Source organism: Gopherus evgoodei, chromosome 8 (assembly GCF_007399415.2).
Source record: "Gopherus evgoodei ecotype Sinaloan lineage chromosome 8, rGopEvg1_v1.p, whole genome shotgun sequence".
Lineage (NCBI taxonomy): Eukaryota > Metazoa > Chordata > Testudines > Testudinidae > Gopherus > Gopherus evgoodei.
Genome location: NC_044329.1, coordinates 71,051,107 through 71,075,016, shown reverse-complemented (window position 1 = coordinate 71,075,016; position 23,910 = coordinate 71,051,107). Strand labels below are relative to the sequence as shown.

The 23,910-nt window shown below is 40.5% G+C and overlaps 1 protein-coding gene across 4 annotated transcripts in view; it reads left to right on the top strand.

The window, feature by feature from the left end:
• NTNG1 (netrin G1) overlaps window positions 1-23,910 on the top strand; it is a 204,641-nt gene that overhangs the window by 81,498 nt on the left and 99,233 nt on the right. For all 4 annotated transcript variants that reach the window (XM_030573671.1, XM_030573670.1, XM_030573669.1 and 1 more), the window contains exon 3: window positions 683-1,323. In XM_030573671.1, coding sequence (XP_030429531.1) covers window positions 683-1,323 — 641 coding nt within the window. The remainder of the gene's footprint in view (window positions 1-682; window positions 1,324-23,910) is intronic.

Here is a 23,910-nt window from a genome sequence, read left to right as displayed (position 1 = left end):
TAGGTGTCTGGATCAAACTCCAGAGCTTGTAGTGCACTGTGTTTCTAATGATTTGTAGTGAACAGTGTAAACATTTTAAGGGAAGCCATTACTAAACAGGAACACAGTTAAGTATGATAAATTTGAGGCCAGGGGAAAAGGAAGTATGAAAGCTGTTGTGGGTATTGTTTCATATTGCACACATAGAGAATGTATTGCTGATTCTAAAGCACTTCTCCTAAAAGTGACTTTTTTATTAACCGTGCTCCTGAGGAATGTGCTTGTGTTAAAAAGAAATTCTCCTTGCTTCGCTGCTACATCTTTCTAAGAAGAATCAGTTATTGAGCCTTTAGACATTTGCTCATTGTCCTTGTGCTTTTGTGACTAGATTACTGGCCCAACAAATTCAGGATAAATAAACTGTTTTCTTTCTCTAAAACCCACTGAGAAAGCCACATAAATTACAAAGGCAAAGAACCTGTGTGGGGGTGAGTGGGAGGGGAAGTAATTTAATAAATAAAGCAAACAGGAGAAATCTAGTTAAGATAAACAAAGGTATTCCCTACAAACATTTATTTTCTTTCTTAGCTTTGCTCATAAACAACAGAAAGGCAATTCTGATTTGTCAAACAAAGAATGCCTTTATGTACTGTAGTCATTCATATAATGCTACTTGTAAAACTGTTTTGTTCTTCTTTCATAGGGAAATCCCTACATGTGCAATAATGAATGTGATGCAACTACCAATGAACTGGCACATCCACCTGAACTGATGTTTGATCTTGAAGGAAGACATCCCTCCACATTTTGGCAGTCTACAACTTGGAAAGATTATCCCAAACCTCTCCAGGTTAACATTACCCTCTCTTGGAACAAAACCATTGAACTAACAGATAACATAGTTATCACCTTTGAATCTGGCCGTCCAGACCAAATGATCCTGGAGAAATCACTTGACTATGGGCGATCATGGCAGCCATACCAGTATTATGCCACAGACTGCTTAGATGCTTTCCATATGGATCCCAAATCAGTGAAGGATTTATCACAGCACACAGTCCTAGAAATCATTTGCACAGAAGAATACTCGACTGGGTACATGACAAATAGTAAAATCATCCACTTCGAGATCAAAGATCGATTTGCATTTTTTGCTGGACCTCGGCTTCATAATATGGCTTCCCTGTATGGCCAGCTTGACACAACCAAGAAGCTGAGAGATTTCTTTACCATCACAGACCTGAGGATAAGATTGCTCAGACCAGCAACTGGGGAAATATATGTAGATGAGCAACACTTGGCACGCTACTTTTATGCAATCTCAGACATAAGAGTATATGGAAGGTAAGAGAATATGAGTCTTTAAGAATGGGTGAATATGTCCGTCCTTAAAGGACATCAACAATTTTCTATCCTCCCTCAAAATGTCAGCAATTTTTACTGAAATGTTTTCCCAGAAATGTAGCTCAGTAAAAACCAGTTTCTGAAAGCATTAGACACTTTTGATTCAGCAATTCTAAGTCATCAGAGTTCTACTGTCACTAAACTTGACAAATCTCTGTACATCTTAAGAGTGGAATACTTTTAACAGCTTCTTACACTAGGTCAAGGATGCCCAACCTTTTATGTCTGAGGGTGAAATTCATCCCAGTTTAACTACAAGGAGTCCGGTGGCACCCTAAAGACTAACAGATCTTTTGTTTTTGTGGATACAGAGTAACACGGCTACCTCCTGATATTTGATCCCAGTTTAAGGGACACTCCACAGGGCTCTCCAGGCCAGGATAGCTTTATGCCTTTATGGCCTAAAACCACTGAAATCACTGGGCTTTAATTCAGGCCCTTACTGTAAGGTGTAATTGGTCTGAAGGGCCTTGGATGAGACCTCTGCAGTGGGGTGAATTTCACCCTTTCTGCAGGATATAGTTCTGTTTGAAAGAATGAACGCCATGCAGGTTAGTGTTCCTTACAGATGCTTTAGATTGTTCTAGAATGGAGTGAAGATTAAGTGTAAAAAATAAACCAATGGTTTGAATAATACAAGACTAATTTGGATAGGAACATAGGCATTGCCACATTGCTTTAGACCAGGGGTTCTCCAACTGTGGGTCAGGACCGCAAAGTGGGCCATGACCCCATTTTAATGGGGTTGCCAAGGCTGGTGTTAGACTTGCTGGAGTCCAGGGCCCAAGCCCAAGCCCCGCTGTCCAAGGCTAAGGTTATATGCCCTCCACTCAGAACAGAAGCTCTTGGGCTTCAGCTTTGGCCCCTCCCCCACCCACCCTCGGGTGGCAGGGCTTGGGCTTTGGTCCTCTTCCACACACACACACACACACCCTCACCCCCCGGGATGGGTCATATAGTAATTTTTGTTGTCAGAAGGGGGTCATGGTGAAATGCGGTTTGAGAACTGCTGCTTTAGACAGGTGACCATCCTGTGTCCAGCAATGGCTAGTACCAAGTATAAATGTCTCATAATAGACATTTGTACAAAAAGTGCCTATGCAGAAAGTGTCTTCCTAATACCAGGAAGTTAGAGGTTAGTTTATTATCTGAAGCATGAGGACTGATATCCTCTGAAAACGTTAATCACTGCTACAGTACTGTAGTTGTTAGAGATGCTTTTTTTCCCCCCTGACTGTCTAAACCTTTGTTTTTTAATCCCACTAAGTTCTTGACCTTATTATATTTTGTGGTAGCAATTTTCACAGTTTTATTTCCCATTGTATAAAAAAAGTATTTCTTTTTGGCAATTTTGTGTGTGTTATCTTTAAATATGTTAGGTGTCCCCTTGTATTATCAGATGAGATAAACTGGACCTTTTCCATATATTTTATTATTTTACTTACCTCTTTTATGCACCTTGTGCCTCTTATCCATATCCTCTTTAAACTAAAGAGTCCAAAATGTCTTTTTTAAACAACTTTATTTTCAGAGTTTATTGAGGACTGATGTAATATCAATAATCTTTGATTGCATACAAACAAAAATCCACTTAACTTACTGGAAGGATAAAGAATATCATGTAAATTATGTAGTAAGCAAAAGATAATTGACGTTAATGCAGTAGACAAGGAGATTATATAGCACTCTATTGACTGTGTTTGTTGCTGCTGTTTAGTGGATTACTTAAGTGGGTATTTTTAGTCTCTTTTATATGGAAGACATTGCATGTCTCTAAGCATTTTCATACATGCAAGGAAATCAATTTTATATGTTGCCAAAAATTCCTGGCAGAATTAAATGAAAATTTTTGGCCAACTTTGCTTGGATGTATTCCTGAAGGTTTCATCACGACATAATCTTTAATTAAAGATAAATTTTTAATTCCTGGAGACTCCAAGACAGTGGTGGGCAACCTGCGGCCCGCATGCGGGTAATCCGCTGGCGGGCCACAAGACAGTTTGTTTACATTGACCAGCTGCAGGTACGGCCACCCACAGCTCCTGGTGGCCACAGTTAGCTGTTCCTGGCCAATGGGAGCTGTGGGCTGGCTGCCATTTCCCACAGATCCCATTGGCCAGGAACAGCAAACCACGGGCTGCAGACGGTCAATGTAAACAAACAGTCTCGCGGCCCAGCAGCAGATTACCTTGAAGGGCCGCAGGTTGCCCACCACAGCTCCAGGACTATCTTGGAGGATTGGCAACCCTACTGTAGTACCACTGCCATCCTTCATCAGGGAAAGACAGCTTTAAACATCACCAATGCTCTGCAGAAGATCACTGACAGAGGCTGGCCTGAAGATTCTGTGAATCAGCAGTACTCCCAGTTGCCTTGTCTCTTACCTGACTGCTGGCCTCACTGGGCAACTCGGAACCCTGAGTTTTACTCCACTATGTATCCAATCCAGGTGGATTTTCCACTAATAGTACCTGAACCCAACAGGTTATTTGGGCCTTAAAGTTTAGCCATGATGTTTGATATTCTGGGCTTAGAAATTTTTCTGGATATTGAAGAGCTAGTCTGGGCTATTCCATAAGGATAACATGCAAAGAGAGGTTACCGAGTAACTTGACATGCCTTGGATGAGTGATGCTAATAGACTCTTTTTAATGCTGTAGCTTATGCTGTAACATTCATCTGTAGGTTGAGGATGGTTAAAATAACCAGTCATCTTAACAGCATATTTTTAAAGGAAGCTAAGTTTCTATGTAAGTTGTTTCCTGTTTTAGGGATCAACATCTGTGAAAAGTATTTGTCTTAAAGCTGCCATGTTAAATATGCAGCTTTTTAATACCTCACTATATATTCAAACTAGGAAATTTGCCCATTTAATATATAATTTGTTTTCTCATTCCATTGCATTTTGTTGTGAAATAAGCTTGATGTTTATTGTATTAGAGATGAAAACCTCTTGATAAACTCTTCAGTTTTTCTATTACCAATTGTTTATTCAGCTTTCATTGTGTGTTTGTTAAGATAATGAAAAAAAGAGGAAACATGGCTGTTAGCAATTTCAGCAACCCCATTGCATGTACATTATTCAAGAAACCTAATAATCCTCACGAACTAATTCTGACTTATGGATGGTCTGCTTCACTAAATCAGGGTGATTTTCTCTGGTGAATAATGGACAAGTGTAGTGTGCCAGTACCTTAATTAAAGAAAGCCTCTCTTAGTCTTGATCTCATTTTAATTTACAGGGTAATACTACAATAATATCACTAATGGAAGATACATTAAAGGGCATCAAGTAGCATTAACTGTATTAAATTATGGCACTTGTGTTAATTAACTGCTGAAGCAAGATGGTCCTAATGGCTAGAAAGGTCGACTAATGAATAAATAAAACCTGTGAGGATCGGAAAGTAAGAGAGGGTAGACATTTGCTCTGTTCATCTCTTTTTGAGCGGAAAGAATCAAAGGCTGGTCCATGAGACTAAACTCTAAATTTTTTCTTATTACACTGCTTGAAGAGGAGGATTTTATGGCTCTGAATATCTTTGATTAATTGAAAAGTTATGTCCTGACAGTCACGTGTGAGTGACAGTCACTTGTGCTTTCTGTAGGAAATGTTCATTAAGAGTCTAATACCAAGTCTTTTAAGCCCAGGGAAAGGCGCCTATTGACTGAAAGGGGCTTTGGATCAGGATCCAGAAGGGTAACCATGTTAATTCTTAGAGTAAAGAATAAATAACTGTTCAGTTTTACTGTTATATTTTTAATGGTATGTATGTTATATGCTGTATATTGACTAAAGTTCAGGTTAATAATAGTGGGAAATTATTGCCCCCGTGGTTTGAAAAATGATTGGCAGGTTAAGGTGAAGGACACTTTTGCTCACTGGTGGTTACTTTTTCAATCTAAGAGCCAATACTTTCCTCTAAAAGCTAAAATATCCAGACTCTGTACAATATGTATTGTTACGCCCTTTGGAATTTATTTTTAGACTCTTCCTCTGCTTGAGGCTTCTGTATTTGAGCTCCAGGTTATCTGACCCTGTCTCAGCTCCAGTTTCAGCAGTAATATCAACCTCTGTCTTACATTACGTAAGTGAAAATTTTCCTTAGTTCTAACAATTTCTGTCCCTCTCATTGTCTGTGCTAAATGTAATCCAGCCAAGAGTCTGAATAAATTACTCTTGGGAAAGCATAGTTTCTGTTCTCTTTTGTCAGTCAGTATGCCCCAAAATCTGCTATGGCTCTAAAGTGCCCTCACTGTTTTGGAAGTGGGTGACGGGACTTAAACAACCACTTGAAAAGAGCAGATTTTACTATCCATGGTCTGGGACGTGATGTGCAAATTGCAGTGGATGTTCACAAGAAATGGCTCAGGTCATAATGCTTGTATTTTCTGGCTTATGCATAAGTGCGCTATGCTTCAGAATTTGTCCCCAAGTGGGTTACATCCTCCTCTCCGTTACGTTGTTGTAAATCTGGAAAACACTGTTTACTGTAATGGCATTACTCTGTATTTTACCCAAAAGCAGACTTTGGGCCCCACAGAACTTTAAAATTTTAGAAGTACTTTAGTTAATCAGGAAATTTTCTCATTAAGCTTCAATTCAAGCCTCAAACCCTCAAAATAAAAATATAACAGCAAGATTTTAAGATAATTGAATGCTATTCTTTTTTGGAGTACTGTATGTATTTACTGCACTTGAGGATTTCTTGATTTGCAAAGAGAATATTTGTATGAGCAACTTGTTTTCCTTTGAGGTTTTCACAAGTGATTGGAGTGAATATATCAAATAATTCCTGCAATTAAATTATGAACTTCATTAGAGGACAGGAAAAAACAGCTTATGTACTTAAGAGCTTTTCAGTTTATCCTTAACTCCCAAGTGCCAATAGAAAATGATTTTTGTATATCTACTGTAAAATATATTAAAAGGAGTCTTCATTTTCTGTAAACACTGAGGTTTTTTTAAGCAAAACATCATGAAATAAAGTAATTAAAGGATTTCAGTATTCATTCACCCAGATAAACAGTCTTTCCAAAGGTACATCAATTTATTGTGTACTACCACTCATGTTCTCAAATAGTTTTTGTTCTCAACTTCCATGCTGGTATTTAAGTACTATCAGTTAACTCAAAGGTTAACCAGACAGGCCCCAGTCTTCCAATGACTGCAAAGGGAACCTATGAAACTGAGGGTACAATTGGGTCCTTGATTTCTAGTGTATGGTTTAAGTGCAGGTGTATTTAAAACTTCAATCTACACTAACCACCTTTGTTATTTGATCATCTTCTTTGGCCCGATTTTCTGAGGAGTCAAGAGTTTCCATAAAAACTACTGACCTCCCTCAGCTCCCTTTTGAGGGTGCTCAGCATCCTATAGGATCAATGTTTTTGTGAGAAGTGGAACCAGTCACTTTTGTTGTATAATTCTATCTGTCATTCAACGTTAAAGAGACATAGGGGAAAATCCTAATGAAATTAAATAGAAGTATCCCTACTCTGTACTTTGGAGTCGAATTCATGGTCCAAAACATTCAGAGGGCCTTTGTGAATAACTTCAGGGATTCCAACACAAATCATTTCAGGCAGGAACTTCGTTTTCTTCAAGCTTTTTATTTCAAAGAGTTTAGGCAAACACAAACAGTTAAATAACCTTACAAATCTATTGGCCCATGTGTCTGAAAGGTTAGTGTTCTTCAAAGTTGAGGTTATAGCTACAGTAGTGTAGTTTATTACTGTGTTAAAAGTTGAAAATCTTTCAACTATTTTACAGGTAGCAACAGCAGTGATATCTTCTGTACTGAAGCAAAGCATAGTGTTTTTCATTCTCACTTTCATTTTTCAGCACTTTAAATGCCATAGTAACCAATTCTAAACTTAACACACTGATCCAGAAATAAAGGGACTGATTCTCTGTTCCACTAAGACCCCTTTAGACCATGCTAGTGGCACAGAGGGATCTTAAATGAGACAGGAATGGTCCCTGAAAACATACCCTGCACTGGTGTAAAGCTGCCAGAGCAGCTCTTTAACTGCTGTGCTCCCAGGCTCTGTCATAGTTGGCTTGTAAAGGGTGTGCATTGTTGGGGTACAGTGCTCCAGCTATTCCCTGCTGCCCATGGCCCATAGGAGGCCATGAGAAACAGTGTAAGTTAGATGAGCCAAAGTCAACCTTGTCTCTCTATTCCCACCCTTTGTTCATACATGGAGCACAGGGACAGATTATCTGAGAATCTCAGTCATAGAGACCCACAATGAAAATCACACACAGTATTTGAATATGTGTGTTGTCATTATATCATCACCCCTTGAGGGAGGGGCTGTCTGATAATTAGCACCCTGGTTCTCTTCCCAGCTGCTAATCTGTGATCCCAGTCACCGCTGATAGTGTGCATGCAGTTATTTTATGCATTTCATTAGGGAGAGAATTACACATGCTCAGGAGTCAATTTTTCCAGATACCGATCAGTGAAGGAAGTGCATCAGTGGTTGAGCCCAGAATGTTCACTTGTTTTTCTTGACACAGATGATTATTATCTCTCTTTGTTAATCTCTTTGTTACTTGTAACACATGAGGTATCATTCTGCCACTGTGATTTATGGAAATATTTAAGGGACTTCAAAAAAATCAATCTAATGAAAAAAGTCTAATTTATCTGAGTTCATCTTTAATTGTAATCTATGTTGTTCAAATGGTTAAAAGAAAAAGTTACTCCAGTTGTTAATATTCTGGAAAAGTTAACTTTTCTTCATTTCCTGATGCCACTTTTCTTCATCTGTTACTGTGCTGTGGTAAAATTAAGTATTGAAATAAGAGAGTATGATCTCAGTTAATCTCCATGTAAATCAGAGTTAACTGTACTGAAGTTGATGCACAGCCATAAAACTATCAGAATTATGCAGGAAATTTTTATTCAAAATGTTATAAAAATAATCCAGATGGAGCAAGCTAATGCTGTTTCTATTTCAAGTAAACAAAAACAAAGCTTCTAACCTTCCTATACTTTGATAGCCCAGATCCTAAGATGCTGTAAATTGGTGTCATTCCAATGATTTAAGTGGAGCTGTGCTGACTTACACTAGCTGAAGATATAATCATATAGGAGCAAATTAGAGTCATGCACTTCAGAAGGCAGTAAAATTAATCAAAAAGGGCCAAATTCTGTTTGCCTCACTCAGCAGAGTCATCACATTTGTGGCTCGTGGTAGCTCTTCCTAGCCGTCACTCCTTCTGTGTCCAGTCCAGGGATTTATGAGCCTGATCACTACATCACCCAACAATAACGCAGTCAAAGGGAAACTTTGAGTCAGACTCTTAATTCAACACAGTTAGCCTGGTTCAGAGGCCTGGGTGCAACAGACGTGCCTCAGGCTTTCCTGATCTTGTTTAACTAGGCTGAATGAACAGGCTCAGTTTTCGACACATAGTTTTCATTAACTATAAATAATGTTCATAGAAAACGAGAGCTGAAGAGGTAAAAAGACCTCTGTCAGTGCTATGAATGTAGGTAAGATTCTGTTTTTTGCAAGTTGAGACATGCTAGGAGAATGGGGAAAGAGGCGTTACACTTCAGCCCGATTTCTTCCCCTGGTACTTCATTTAGATTTTTAGCAAACAAGAACGGTATATTGTAGAAATGTAAAACTCCCAATGGTGTTATCTGGATCTAGAAATATTGGCACACAGAAAATCACATAGGAATTGCATTACAGATGTATCTCGTTGACTTATTTGCAGACATTTTTGTGACAAACCTTACCACTGCAAGACAAACCTAAAACCAAGAACATTCAAACATGAGGCTGATAATCAATAATTACCGTCATCATGCCTGCTGTAGATAATCCAAAACATATGGTATATAGTTACGATATGTTTGAAATAATAATGGTCAACCTTCCAAAGTTTGCTTCTGTATCTGACTCCATCCTGACTGATGCTGATTCAGTTACCCACAGCTGACTGTTCCTTCTCTGCAAACTTCTAGTAAGACCTTGGTTCCCCTCTCAAAGTGTCCCACCTCCTCCCATCCACATCCCTAGACTCATTTCAATCTTCCAAGAGGTATCCTGGACCATAGTCCCTCTCTGCTAGCCACCCCCACGCTACTCTCCAGCAGCCACCCAGCCCATAACTTGAGCTCGGCTCTGAGTTACCAGTGCATACAAAGTACTTTGAGATCCTCTGAAGCAAAGTCCTATATAAAAGTGAACAGCGTTGTTATAACCTCCCCTCCCCACCCATCCCCCAAATTCGAGGCTTTTAATGGGAATGCTAGTACAGATGTAATCATAGTAGCACTATCGCAGTGAGAGAGGGATGTCATGGTTCAAATTTAATTGCTGTCAGTATTTCTGTTACACTGCACATTAAACCTGTAAACGATCAAAAAATTAAAATTTGGTTACAACAAGGATATGTACATTGAGAAATGTGTCTTCACACTCAACTAATTAGTTGCCACTGACTGTTTTTTCTTTGCTCAGTGACATGTGGTACATAAATCATTACAATATGTTAAATGCAAATGGTTGGTAATAGGGTAACCATCTGCTCCGTGCTGGAAAGTTTGCAGAAGTATGTAGTAAGCCTTAATTCTAATAATGATGCAAAACGCATGTACCCAAAATACCAAATATCTAAAAACAGCTGCCTGTGGTAATGCCAACATTACTAATACATCTCTTACCCTTTTCATTTTCACAAGCAAACTATGTATTGTAAAAGGTAATTTTGTACTTCAGCTTGAACTTGACTTCAAGGCCAGCTCCTTTGTTGCAGCAATCTGAACCACCATCTCTCAGAGCCTGATTTTTTCCTCAAGTTGCGTTGAGCGCTTTTAAACAGCCAATATATTATACACTCTCCTCAGGACATCGTTTCTTCCACAAATATAATTGAACCTTCTTTCTCCCCTACCCCTGCTGCTTGGCCCTTTTCCACTGATGACATTATTTTGAAAGTGACAGATCATCAGTATGTTGCTGACTGATAATGTATTACACTAGACACAATCTAAGTGCACCTTCCATCTAATAATCTACCATACAGTATTAGTATTAAACAGCACCACTGCAAGAAAGGATTGATTATTTTAAGATAGGCATATATTATTGGAGGCTGTCACTTGCCTTCCTAATGAACACCTCTGGGGACACAAGTGACAAGGTAATGCATGTGGAAATTAGTAGTAGGACAAAAGTGAGAGACTCTACCTGCCTAGGCTAATGTTGCACCTTCAAGCTAAAGGCAAAGCTCCTTTATCCTTGCCTTTCCAATCATTTCCTGGTCAGGGTCGCTATCATGATGCTTAAGTGCAAGCTGCCACATAAGTGATCCATTGCATTAATACCTTAGCAGGGGGATAGATCTGTTCAAATGATTAATACTGTACTCAAAGCATGGCCTTGACCATAAAAGAAGAAGCTCGGAAATTAATTCAATTCACATTGATGGAATAAAATCAGCAGGCACATGACTTCACTGAACTCAGATGCTAGCACTACTGCGCCTTTCTTGACCCTGGTTGTTGTTGGTTTCCATTTGGAAGGCCATGTGTGTGTTACAGTATTTGAGTTAAGATTGTGCTTCTAGGGAATCACCTGCAGAAGAAGAGGCTGCAGGAGAGCTCATTAGCCTAGCAGATTCTGTGTCCTTGGATGAATTGCACAGTACAAAGCTTGCTCCTCAGGATCCCCGAGAACCTGGAGCTTTGTGTAGTTGTGAAGTCCTGCAAAGCCATACAAGCTTTTTAAAAATTAACTATATTTGCTAATAGGAGAGATTTTTGTACTAAACACGTTTTCCTTTGTTGGCTCACATGAAAAGAAAAGCTGTCTGAAGGCTGCACGCATCTGGCAATTCCATTTTGACTCAAAACGAATACTTGTCGGTTTTAAAATGGGGTGGCTGCACTTTAAAGTTACACAGAAACATTCAGAGACAGAGCTCCTGCAATAAGTAGCACTTCAATACCTTAAAGGCATAATGCCACAGTCAGGAATTTGATAAGCTGGGGTATTGAATTGGATTCCAACAATGGTCACATGTCTTAGGAAGTTCTCATTTTAAACTGCAAGCAAGGGAAAAACCAGACTTCCTACCCTTTTAATTGCATAAGTTTTATTGAACTGTAGCACTGCTTCAGTTTCTAGAACACTGTATATATATTTTATGCAAGTTACCAGGGATAGATCAGCAGCAGGAATATTATTTCTGACTTCTATTTTTGATAATGCTGATTTTATTTATTTCCCCGTCTAACTGTCTTGTGCATTAGGAATCTGTAGGCTTTCAGAAGTTAATACAGGCATATTAACCTCCTTGATCTAGTATTACTGCTTTAGTGTTTTCACGTAGGCCAATCTAGAAAAGGCAGAGAGAACTCAAAATCAAACAAAAAGGAATTGCAGAGAGTTGGAATAATCCATCAACATGTATTGAGTCTTTTGTACAGCAGACTGCATTAAAGTCATTGCCTTTGAAAAGGTTTCGTTAGAGAGTCTGCTGGTGTTCACTGACACATGCACCCTGGCAGTGTGGGCAATCAGATACTTTCCAACTACTGTTTTTGGGGGTTACTTTTTAAATGTCTGTCTGTTGTGGCTTTATTTCTGTAGCCTTGTAATGCTGTAATGGGTTCTAGATTCTCTCACTGTGTTTATGAAACTGGGGGCCAGTCCATCTCTCTTACTTAGCATCTGTGATGCCTAGATGCCCCCTCCAGACCGTAGCATGCCCCTGGAACACTCCTTCTAATAGGAGGAGACTGGAGCTAGACAGCATAGACAGCATAAACATCTTGGGATGCCCCTGTGCAACTGGAATGGCCAGTTTCTCTGTGAGGAGGACTCTTCCCCCTTTGCACCACAGGAAGAGAGCTCCAGGTCTGAGCTGGGGCCAGAGCTCTCTTCCTGGAACTATTTATTAAAATGAATAGGTAGACCAGGGAGAGTATAAGAATGTCATTTAACTTCCAACATTCTACAAGTAAAAATCTTGTCCTGCATCTGACCCACCCCACACCGTGATTGTCAAAGCTGTGTTATTTTTCTCCCCTCTTTTGATTTTGCCTGATTGCTGTAGTGATGAATGGTGAATAGAGGAATATAGTAAAAGAGAAACAGCTGCATGGGATGGAGAGGCAAAAATAAGATGTACTTTCTATTCTAAAAGTGTTTTGTCTGAATGGAGGCACCTAAGGCTATTTAATAACCCTGTGAGGGGATGTGGAGCCATAAAGTGGAGAAATCCTCATCTAACCAATTCAAAGATGGTCGTTATGGCAGTGTACTCCTCTTCCCTGAAAGAGAAGCGTTTATACTCAAGTAGTAAAGTCTTTCTCAGAGATTCTTTTTTCAATTAATCCCCCTATATAAACCACATTGGATGTCCTAGTTCTCTAAATTTATAAACATTTCATGCTCTAGATTTGGTCTCTTAAAATATTTGTCTGGGTGTTTCAGTTCTCCTCCTGTTCTTTCAATTTTTACAAACCTGGGATCCAGTAGTTTTGGAGATGGAATGGGTATTATCCATTAACTTCAGCAGCTACTGTTAGAGAATACCTTATACTTAAGCCGCTGTGGACTACGTTGTTGTTTTGTTTTTTGTTTGGTTGGTTTTTGTTTTTTTTGTTATTGCTGTATAAAACACTTTAGATTTGTATGCTAGAGATGGCTTTTCTAACTAGCCTGAATTACCACTAAAATGTCCATGGGTTTTCAATTAACTTCTTGACCCCTCAAAAGTAGATCAGGTGTTCCAGGCCTTAAACCTAGTTTGGTATCTGGTGCAATGTGTTTGCTTTCCCCATGTTTGGCCATGATTGGGACTTGGCTGGGAGTTGGCTGAAGCATAATCTGGGTAAAACTGAGGTGCTGCTAGTGAGCTGGGAGAAGAGCTAGAACAGCTTCTGGAGCCCTGAAGTGGTTACAGGTTGTATATAGGTCATGAAGTACTTAGAGGCGTTTTTGTTTGTTATATGCTTGTATATGCTTGTGTTTTGTTACAGCAACATTTTGGGGACATCCCTTCCAGATTCCAGACCAGGTCCTTAGAACATCCAAAGAAGAGATTGTTCCCCAGTAGTCCATTCCAGGGTGTACATTGACACGAATGTATTCTTTTTTCAGTGCTTTTCATGTAGTGTAAACCTGATCGCGAGTTAAATCCCAGTGCTTTGCATTAAGGAGCTTTCCAGTAGCCTGGGGCATAACACGTAGAAATATATATTTTCTTTATATATTTAAAAGCAAATGGATTTCAGGGATACAACAGATATACTTATAATACATCAAGAGGACAGAGGAAGAATGGCCCTAAGAGAAATCGGTGAGGCTTGAACCTCAGAGACTTGAAGACAGCAGCCAAGGACACTTGTTGGCCCGACAAGCCCCTTGAGCAGGTGACAGTGTCACAGTGAGAGGCATGATGACTGTTTTGTCAAGAGTGTTATCACAGTTCTCTATCCAGAGTACGTTTGTTCCCTGGGGATCTGTGCATCTGCTATATATTGAAAATATTTCTTTTAAAACAAGCTCTTTATCTTTAGAGATACAGTAGAACCTCAGAGTTACAAACACCAAAGTTATGAACTGACCAGTCAACCACACACCTCATTTGGAACTAGAAGTATGCAATCAGGCAGCAGCAGAGACCCCCTTCCCCCCTCCCCCCCCCAAAAAAAAGACGACATATAGAGTACAGTGTTAAATGTAAACTACTAAAAAACTGAGGGGAAAACAGCTTTTTTTTCTCCATAGTAAAGTTTCAAAGCTGTATTAAATCAATTTTCAGTTGTAGACTTTTGAAAGAACAACCATAACGTTTTGTTCAGAGTTATGAACATTTCAGAGTTATGGACAAGCTCTATTCCCAAGGTATTTGTAACTCTGAGTTTCTACTGTAGTTGGGCAGGTGAAAACAGAGACAACCATGGAGTAAAATTGGCTTGAGGCTTTGACATAATGGGGCAAAAATAGACTAAAAGCCATGAGTATGCAGAGAAAGATGAAGAGACACAGTAAGAGTCTTCTGCTAACTGGTTGGCCAAACCATAGCACAGGGGTAGGCAACCTATGGCACAGGTGCCGAAGGTGGCACACGAGCTGATTTTCAGTGGCACTCACACTGCCCAGGTCCTGGCCACTGGTCCAGGGGGCTCTGCATTTTAATTTAATTTTAAATGAAGCTTCTTAAACATTTTAAAAACCTTATTTACTTTGCATACAACAATAATTTAGTTATATGTTATAGACTTCACTACAGAAAATTTGCTATAAGCCTCCCCAGTCACCTCGTTTGCTCTCCATTATAAGGCAGATCTGTGACAGTCTTCAGGACAACATATCCTCTCTTCTTTTCTCTGGCTGCAGAGCTTAGCCCAAGAGTGCCTGCTTTGGGCTGCAGTCTCCTAAAATTTTGTCCCTGGCTGAAAGAATGCCATGACATAGGGACACAAGGTGGGTGAGGTAATATCTTTTACTGGACCAACTTCTGTGGATGAAAGAGACAAGCTTTTGAGTCTCACAGAACTCTTCTTCTTGTCTCTATGACCAAAAGAATACCAGTAAAAGTTATTACCTCGCCCATTTTGTCCTTCTATTATCCTTGAACCGACACAGCTACAACTATGCTACATACGGCATAGGGAAGTGTTTATTTCCTCTTTGACTGTGCACAGCCTCAAGGCAGTGAGTTCAGTAACAGTGGGGGTAAATCAGTTATAGGGTTCATTTTATATTTATACCATGTATAATATTTTGAGTGGTTGGAGTTTTCAGCTTTTTTCCCCTTCAGGTTAGCTCAAATGTTCTTTGAGAACAGACACAGCCTTTACATTTTTCATTGGAGAGTATGATTGTGGGAAGCCTGAATGACATTTAAAAAGGGGAAAGAAGCTAAAGGATTTTAAAAGCTAAGTTAGGCAAGATGGAGATAGAAAGGTTTATTCCTTAATATAAACATATATACATTGTTTCTGTCAGCAGTATTTTACAATTTGTTTTCCCTTATGATTGGAATAAATTATTCATAACAGGCAATCTGTTCCTAAAATTTTCAGTTAGCTATAGTTATGCTGGTAGGGCAATACAAAATGAAGGGAGATATTGATTTGAAACTTTTTAAATATAAATGAAGTTGTTTGATTCTTCTAGTAGTGGAATATTAAAGCAACTGGATCAGATTCAATCTCCCAGCATGTCTGTTTTCAGAATCAAGAAGAACATGCTTGTAACACATTAGTGGACAGTGCAGTTCATTTCTAGTTGTATTCTGCTTCCAAACATTCTTTGATTTACTCATGACTTATTAAAAATGAAACATGACCATCACTGTAACGATATAATATATAACAAATGTATTTCTGGATTTTAAGACCAAAAGGGATCATTATAATCCTCTAGTCTCACCTCAGAACAGAACCCTGAAACTTCAGCTCCAAATTATAGGCCTCTGTCACTTGAGCTAAAGGAATAATAGCATCCCCATTTTGCAGAGAGGGTGCTGAAGCACAGAGACACTTGTATGATATTGCACAGGAAGTCTGTAGCAGAAGCAGAAATTCTGTAGCCACAAGACTCTGCTTCCTCAAATACAGAGACCACAAACCATCTATTAGCTATCATGTACAAAGCCAGATTTATCCATAGTGTAATGCCATTAAATTTGACCCATAACAACTTAGGCACCAATCTTGCTAACACTCAATATTTGTAACTTTACTCCATTTACTTCAACAGGATTATTCTGATGAGAAAGATTGCATATGGGCTTAAGTGTTTGTGGGTTCAAGGCTTCCATACCTTAATGTAGGGAGCAACAAAATTATGTCTAAAATTAAGCAATAATCACATACATTTTTGGAAAAAGAAACAAAATGAGCTTTGAGCTATGGGGACAAAACTGGTCATGGAAAAAGAGTAACTGAAAGAAGGATTGGTTCCCCAGATAACAGAAAAGGACACAGTGGAAGCCTCACTTCCTGGATGCTTTAAAAGTAGACCAAACAAATAACGTGAATGTGCTGTATTTCCGCAGTAGCAGGGCTAGGAAACAAAACAACCCGATAAGTCTTTTCTGTATCTACTGTCTATGATCCTAGGTTGATTTTAATGTACTGTGCGTAGTACAGCAAGTAAAACCATTTTGGTTTTGTCTAATTCTAAATTTGTCAGTGGCAAATAATTCCTATCACAGTTATTTCAGAAGGAATTATACTATGAAAAGATGCTTCAGCGCTTTGGAGTTTACAAATTAAAAAATGCAGATGACTACTTTAGCGTGATAGGCAGTCAGAAATGTTCTTTCATTTCTTTTTATGATTTTGTTTGTTTATTTATTTATTTGTTTTGATTTAAAAATAAAGAAGGTAAGGTCCAAATATTCAAAAGTGCCTGGATTATCAGAGAAAAGAGCATCGAGCGCTCCTATTAATTTTAAATAGAGTTAAAGGTTCTCAGCATTTCTGAAAACCAGGCTGAAGGTAACTCAAGGTAGGCACTTCCAGTGAGAACCCACTTATGAAATTTATCTAAACCCTCATACTGGCAACACATATATAGGGCTCTCTTGTGCCCTTTTGTTCTCGAGCATCTTCCCATTGACTATTTGAATTGATGCTAATTTGAAGAGTATTTCATCAGTCATATAAATTGTGTAACATTGATGAGAGGACTGTCCCTTACTGGAAATGCGTACCATGTTTAGCACAATTTTTATTTATGTTTTTATTTATTTTAAGATTAAAAATGATATCAAGGATGCCAGTCCAAGATTGTGGGCATCTTATGACACCATTAACCCTAACATTAAAACAGTAAAATCCCAGCAGCACTAAAGTAATAATTTCAACAGGAATTCAAGTGGCTACAGTGACACTCTTCCATCCTTACAGTGTTATGGGAAGCAAATCCTCAGCCCTGTCTGACAACCTAGTCCAGGGGTCGGCAACCTCTGGCATGCGGCTCACCACGGTAAGAACCCTGTCGGGCCGGGCCTGTTTGTTTACCTGACACGGCAGCAGGTTTGGATGACTGCAGTTCCCACGGGCCGCGGTTTGCCATCCCAGGCCAATGGGGGCTGCGGGAAGCTGTGCAGGCCAAAGGATGTGCTGGCCGCGGCTTCCTGCCACCCCCATTGGCCTGGGACGGCGAACTGCTGCCAGTGGGAGCCGCAGTCGGCCGAACCTACCGACACGGCAGGTAAACAAACTGGCCCGGCCCAACAGGGAGCTTACCCTGGTGAGCCACGTGCCAGAGGTTGCCGACCCCTGACCTAGTCAAACAGGTATCTTTTGAAAAGTGTCCAGAAAGTCACCAAATTTGGGCTATTTCGGACTGGGGGTCAGGAGGTGGAGCAAGTCTTGGAGCCCTCAGAGAATGCCCTGTCATCCACCCCCTCATTTTTGTAATGAGGGGGATCCAGCGTGGATGCCTGTGCTGACTGCAACTGTGGCATTATGGCATGGGGGAGAGAAGCAAAGACGTCCCTAATCTCAGGGCCTTTTGGTGCTCCTATAACACAAATAGTGATTCCTGGGATAGCAAAACATTGGGGTGAGCAGGAAGAGGATATTTACTATTACTATTAATAATTATTACTTGTATTACTGTAGCAACTAGGAACCCTAGTCATAAACCAATACTGCATTATGAGAGGTGTTATACAAACACAGATGAAATCAATGGGGAGAGAGATATCTCAGTGGTTTGAGCATTGGCTTGCTAAACCCAGGGTTGTGAGCTGAACCCTTAAGGGGGCCACTTAGGGATCTGGGGCAAAATCAGTATTTGGTCCTGCTAGTGAAGGCAGGGGGCTGGACTTGATGACCTTTCAAGGTCCCTTCCAGCTCTATAAGGTAGGTATATCTCCATATGTATATAAATGGTCTCTACCCCAAGAGGCTTACAATCAAAATACCTTCAGCCTCTCCCTTCATTATGATTGCACCACCATTTTTTGGGTATTGATATTAGTACAAACAAATAACCAGCAGGACTTGAAGAGGGGACTGTGAAATAAGATAGCTGTTATGGTTAGAAAAAATAAAGAGATTATACATTTATTTGAGTATAATTCATATAAAACTAGTTAATTACACAAATGAAAAAAAATCAACAGTCCAATTGATTGTGCCATTAGCTGTCTTGTCCGAATTAAAACTCGCAAAGCCTCCACCACCCCACACTCTGCCCTAAGTATCTTGTCAGTATCTATACCTTTCCTGCTGGCATTCACTGAAAATTAGAGCACGATTTTACCATTTGAATTTTCCCAAAAGAAATAAAGAAGTCCATTTTCTTTCTGGGCGAGTTCCAATCCCAGGCTTTTCAGGAACATTGCCTAGATACAGCTCATGTATGACTGTATTTACTGCAGAGCATTAATTGGTGCCAGGACTCAGCCTTGGTACTTGAGTGGTATTTTGTTGCTGGCTGTGTGTTATTGGAACACCTGGAGCAGAAGCTGGCAAGCATATGTAGGGTGAGGGAAAAAATCTGATAGATTCAGTTTTTCTTTTCTCCTTTTTCCAGGAGTGGAAGGCATGGATGTTTCTCACCAACTGCTTGCAGCTTTGGTGCCGTCCCCCAACACCAGTTCTGCCTGCATTTTCCTGGCAGTTTTTTTCTCCACCTGCTCAGTTTGGCCCGCCAAATATTTTCATAAGATCCACTGTGAATCCCCTTGAATGAACTGCTCAGCATTTGAATTTTTCTTTGAAGTGTGAGTGTAGTCGGAGCGCCAGCGCTGGGAGAGAGCTCTCCCAGCGTTGCACGTAAACCACATCCCTTACGGGTGTAGCTTGCAGTGCTGGGAGCCGCGCTCCCATCACTGCAGCACTGATTACACTGAGGCTTTACAGCGCTGTATCTTGCAGCGCTCGGGGAGGGTGTTTTTTCACACCCCTGAGCGCGAAAGTTGCAGCACTGTAAAGTGCCAGTGTAGCCATGGCCTCTGACAGGATTAGTCAACTTGAGTAAATGGTTCTGTTTTGCATTTTCTTTTCTCGTAACCATGGCTCATTATCTCTTTAGAAACAAGTCATTTCCTAGCTGCTGTATATTTGGTTAAATGGAAGGTAGAAGTCTCCTTGTTAGGGTATAAAGTAACAATGGGGTGAAAAGGGAAGAACACAAATGGTAGCAGTAGTGCTAGACACCCAAGAGGGCAGTGACCTGAAGGTGGAACATCCTGTGCCACTCCTGGAAGGGTTCCTTTAGAGCACCAAAGGCATTGTCTCTCCTTTGCAGGCTGATCATCAGTCATTGTAACTAGCAAAGTGCCTCTCTACACACCCTTACTGCAGCAGTGGCTATTAAGGCCCAATCTAATCTTTAATACTTAGGGGGACTCTTACACAGAAATCCTTTAAAATCTATTGAAAAGAGCAACAGACGTACTGCTTCACTCAGCTAGTTTCCCTAGTGTGGGAACACACCACTGATATTCTCCAACACAGCTTTTTCCTTTTGTATCCTTCAGGAAATTATATAAACCAGTATGAAATTAACCTTGCTTGTTTCTCTTGTAGCAGAAATACAGTTCACGTGACATTGATTTTCATTTCTGTTCACAAATGTACTGTATTCCCTATTGTGACACAGTAGTTGCTACTCCATGGCTCTTCTCTAAGCATAAGACAGATAAAGATACTGCCACTTCAGTCAGATCTGTCCAATAATTATGGTTGACACAGATATATAACAACTCACTTGGGTCTCTCTGCATGTAAGAACAAAATTTTCCCCTGGCAGAGAGTTAAGTGACATTTTTGAATGGTGCTGTAACCATGTTCACTCAGATGGTAATATAATCTCCACAATTTTAGACCTCCCACACAACCAATTGGTTTTTTTTAGTGGTGCAGTGGGGGAAAGAGTACAGGATTCCAGCTGGCAGTTGATGCTGGGGAATACTACTTAAAAATAAAGATTGGAAGTTCAGTGTAATCACTTGCATCTTAGAGCAACTTTCTTGGGATTGCTGCTGAGCAGATGTAAGACTGGTGTGAATTAAATAAAAAAAGGGTCACTAAATAAAATTAAAGTGGTAATGCACACTGATTTTAATCCAGAAAATTAAAATCTATGTTCACTTTTGGTCCTTCCTTTCCAAAGCAAAAACTGTGACACTTAAGGATTTTTTAAAGCTGTGATTTAAGGGTCACTTTACTGACTTAATACAACACCTTTTTATAAGAGGATGTCAAGTCACATTTCCAAACAGTTTGGCCAGATTATAATACAGACTTCACTGGTACTGTAATCAATAACTTTTAGCACACAATGGTATCTGAGATACTACAGTTATGCCTTGTGCTTAAAATAGGATCTAAATACGTGATAACTATTGGCAAACACTAACTTTTTAATGGTGACCTCCATATTATCCCTATTCTATACATGGGTAAACTGAGGCACAGACAGATTAGGAGATTTGCCTAGATTGTCTTTAGTGAGCTACGACAATTGCCACCACCTTTTGCAATCAGAAGTTTCACTGGATTATGGCAAACAACAACAAATATATCACAAATGGATAACCTCCTGATAATGGATAGAGGACAAATCACAATTCCCATGCAACTTTGACTTTTCTGTAGTATCAAACAGTTGATCTCAAGGTTCTACCAACCTGTTTACATGATATAGCTGTGTAAACAGCACAACATTACAGTTCCAATAGTAATTCCTCTCAAACAGGACCCACAGAACAGTAATGGGTACTCTCCAAGAGTCCTTACTTGTAAAGTTTGACAGGGTTATTTTCTGTCCCCTTCCTCTTTGGTACCTATACGAAACCTCTGAGAACAGTTAGACACCAGAAGCTGTGCTGTTAGCAATATGTTGATGACATCAGCTTTTATATTTCCTTTGCAATAGATGCAACCATTGCTGTGGATGAAGACCAGTGGCCAGGGGTGGCTCTAGACATTTCGCCGCCCCAAGCACAGCGTCATGCCTCGGGGGACGGCTTCGGTGGACCTCCTGCAGGCGTGCCCTCCCGGCGACCAGCAGAGTGCCCCCCACAGCTTGCCGCCCCAAGCACGTGCTTGGCATGCTGGGGCCTGGAGCCGCCCCTGCCAGTGGCTTATACTGAGTTGGATAAGATCAAAGTGATTCTAGTGAGAAGGGAGAAATGTTTTGAGGAACTAGCTCAGAAGCTGACCTACTGAGGGCATCTATCTATTGCCCTTATACTGAGGGCAAATGATTGGCAAATGATATAAAGCCTGATTTGCCCAGTTAATCATTAACCTTAAATGACTAGTTAGCTACAGTGGCAAGAAATGTTTTTATCCACTCTCAGTTTATTAGGAGACTTTGCCTCTTCTCAGAAGGAAATCTGACCACAGTGGTCCACAAATATGGCACCTCCAGACTAGATTATTGTAATTCCCTGGGGTTAAAGTTTGGAGCAACATGGAGGCTCTAAATAATGCAGAACACAGTAGCTCACCTTCTCAGTAGTCTAACTCCCAAAAGAACATCACTCTTGGATTTTGCACTGTTCACTGGCTCCCAGTTCACATCCTATGTTAGTTCAAGATCTTGGTCCTGACCTTCAAAGCCATCAAAGAATAATCAGAGATCATCTTTCCATCCATGGCCCACTAAGAAAAATATGCTCCACTGGGACAATGCAGCTACCAAAGCCCAGGATGAAAATGTATGGAATCTGCAGATACATTCAACAGACTCTCTCCTTTGAATTAGTTCCATTGAGTTCAGTAGAACCAATAAGCTGCCAGCAAAGACAGACTGATTTTTAGAGTGTGCTGCTTTTCCATCAGAACTGTAATCTTTAAGGAAAAACAAAAATTAATATCCAGTACAGCTTCCTAGATCCTTGGAAAGCCAAAGAGCAGAATTCGCTACAAGATCCACAATGGACACTTCCATGCTGATCTATTTTACCAGCTGAGCACTTAGATGTTGTAATGATTGGCATTATAAAAAAGCAGAGAGGAGTCAGTAACGGAGTCAGTAACGGAATTTGGAATCGAACCCAGGAACCATGATTCCAGTCCATTGCTTAGAGACACTTCCTCACTTGTCCAAATCAGGAAAGTACTTATGCGCTGCAATGGGCCTACAGCTGTGGTTTTCAAACTGCGGGTCACCACCCGTACTGGGTCATGGAATGTAAGGCACTGGGTCACAGTGGCGGTGGTGCTGCCCAGCTAAGGCAGGCTAGTTCCTACCTGTTCCAACACCGTACTGTGCCCCGGAAGTGGCTGGCAGCGGGTCTGGCTCCTAGGTGGGGGGGCCTCTGTGCACTGACTCTGCCCCAAGCACAGGCTCCACACTAGGAGCTGGACCTGCTGTCCAGGCGGCAGTGCTCTCCACAGTGCCAGGACAGGCAGGAAACCTGCCTTAGCACCCTGACTGTGCCACTGACCAGGAGCCGCCCAAGGTAAGCCCATGCCCCAATCCCCTGCCCCAGCCCTGAGCCCCACCCAAGCCCCTCAATCCCGACCCCACCCCAGAGTCTGCACCCCCAGCCAAGACCCCGACCCCTCCTGCACCCCAAACCCCTCATCCCTGGCTTCCAATCCAGAGCCTGCACCCCAGCCCAAAGCCCTGACCCCCTTCCACACCCCAAACCCCTGCCCCACCCCAGAGCCCCGCCACACACACCCTGACCCTCTCAGTCTCAGCCCATCCTGCAGCCCTCATCTCGCACCCCAACCCTCTGCCCCAGCCCTGAGCCTTTCCCAAACCCCTCATCCCCAGCTCTGTTGGGTCACGGGCATCAAAATTTTTCTTCAATTGGATCGCCAAAAAATTTTTTTGAAAACCACTGGCCTACAGCCTAAATGGGAATTATGCATCTACTTAACTTAAGCACCCCTTTACATTCTTTAATGAATAGGCTGGGGGAACTAATAGGAAAGAGAAACTAAAAAGAAAAGTTGAAAAGTCATTGGGTTCAACCCGCTCTGCTAAATAAGTTGGTATTTAATGTGAAAATACATATTTTCTACATGGTAGACCAGAAATGGCTCTGAACTAGCTTTCTGATCTAGTGAGTACATGGACAGGGTTTTTTTTAAAATGCTATTTACTTACCTAAGAGACTGGGATGCTCTGAAGCTGTTCTTTTCTATTGGTAAAATGTATTTCTAATTTTTTTAATGCTTTTTATCTAGTCAATAAATCAGAGTACCTTCAAATACTTAAGTATTTAGATACTTCAAAGAAGTTTACCTAACATGCTACTATCTCTCCTGTGCTCTGCAGTAGTTCTACACTTGCTGGCTCTAAACACTTGCACTATCAAACATTTTCAATTGTTCCTTTAAATAAAAAAATGTCTCACTTGAATGTCACAGTTTGAAACAGGAAAGCTAAAAATTCATGTGAGGATTAGTAACGCTATATGTATTGTAGCAGTCTTCTAAATATGGGTCATATCATGCCACTCATATTTAAGTAGAAATTCCTATTGATCTATGGGGAGGGATCCTTAACAATTGATGGCACAATATGAAACAAAATGTGTGCAATTTATTCATTCAT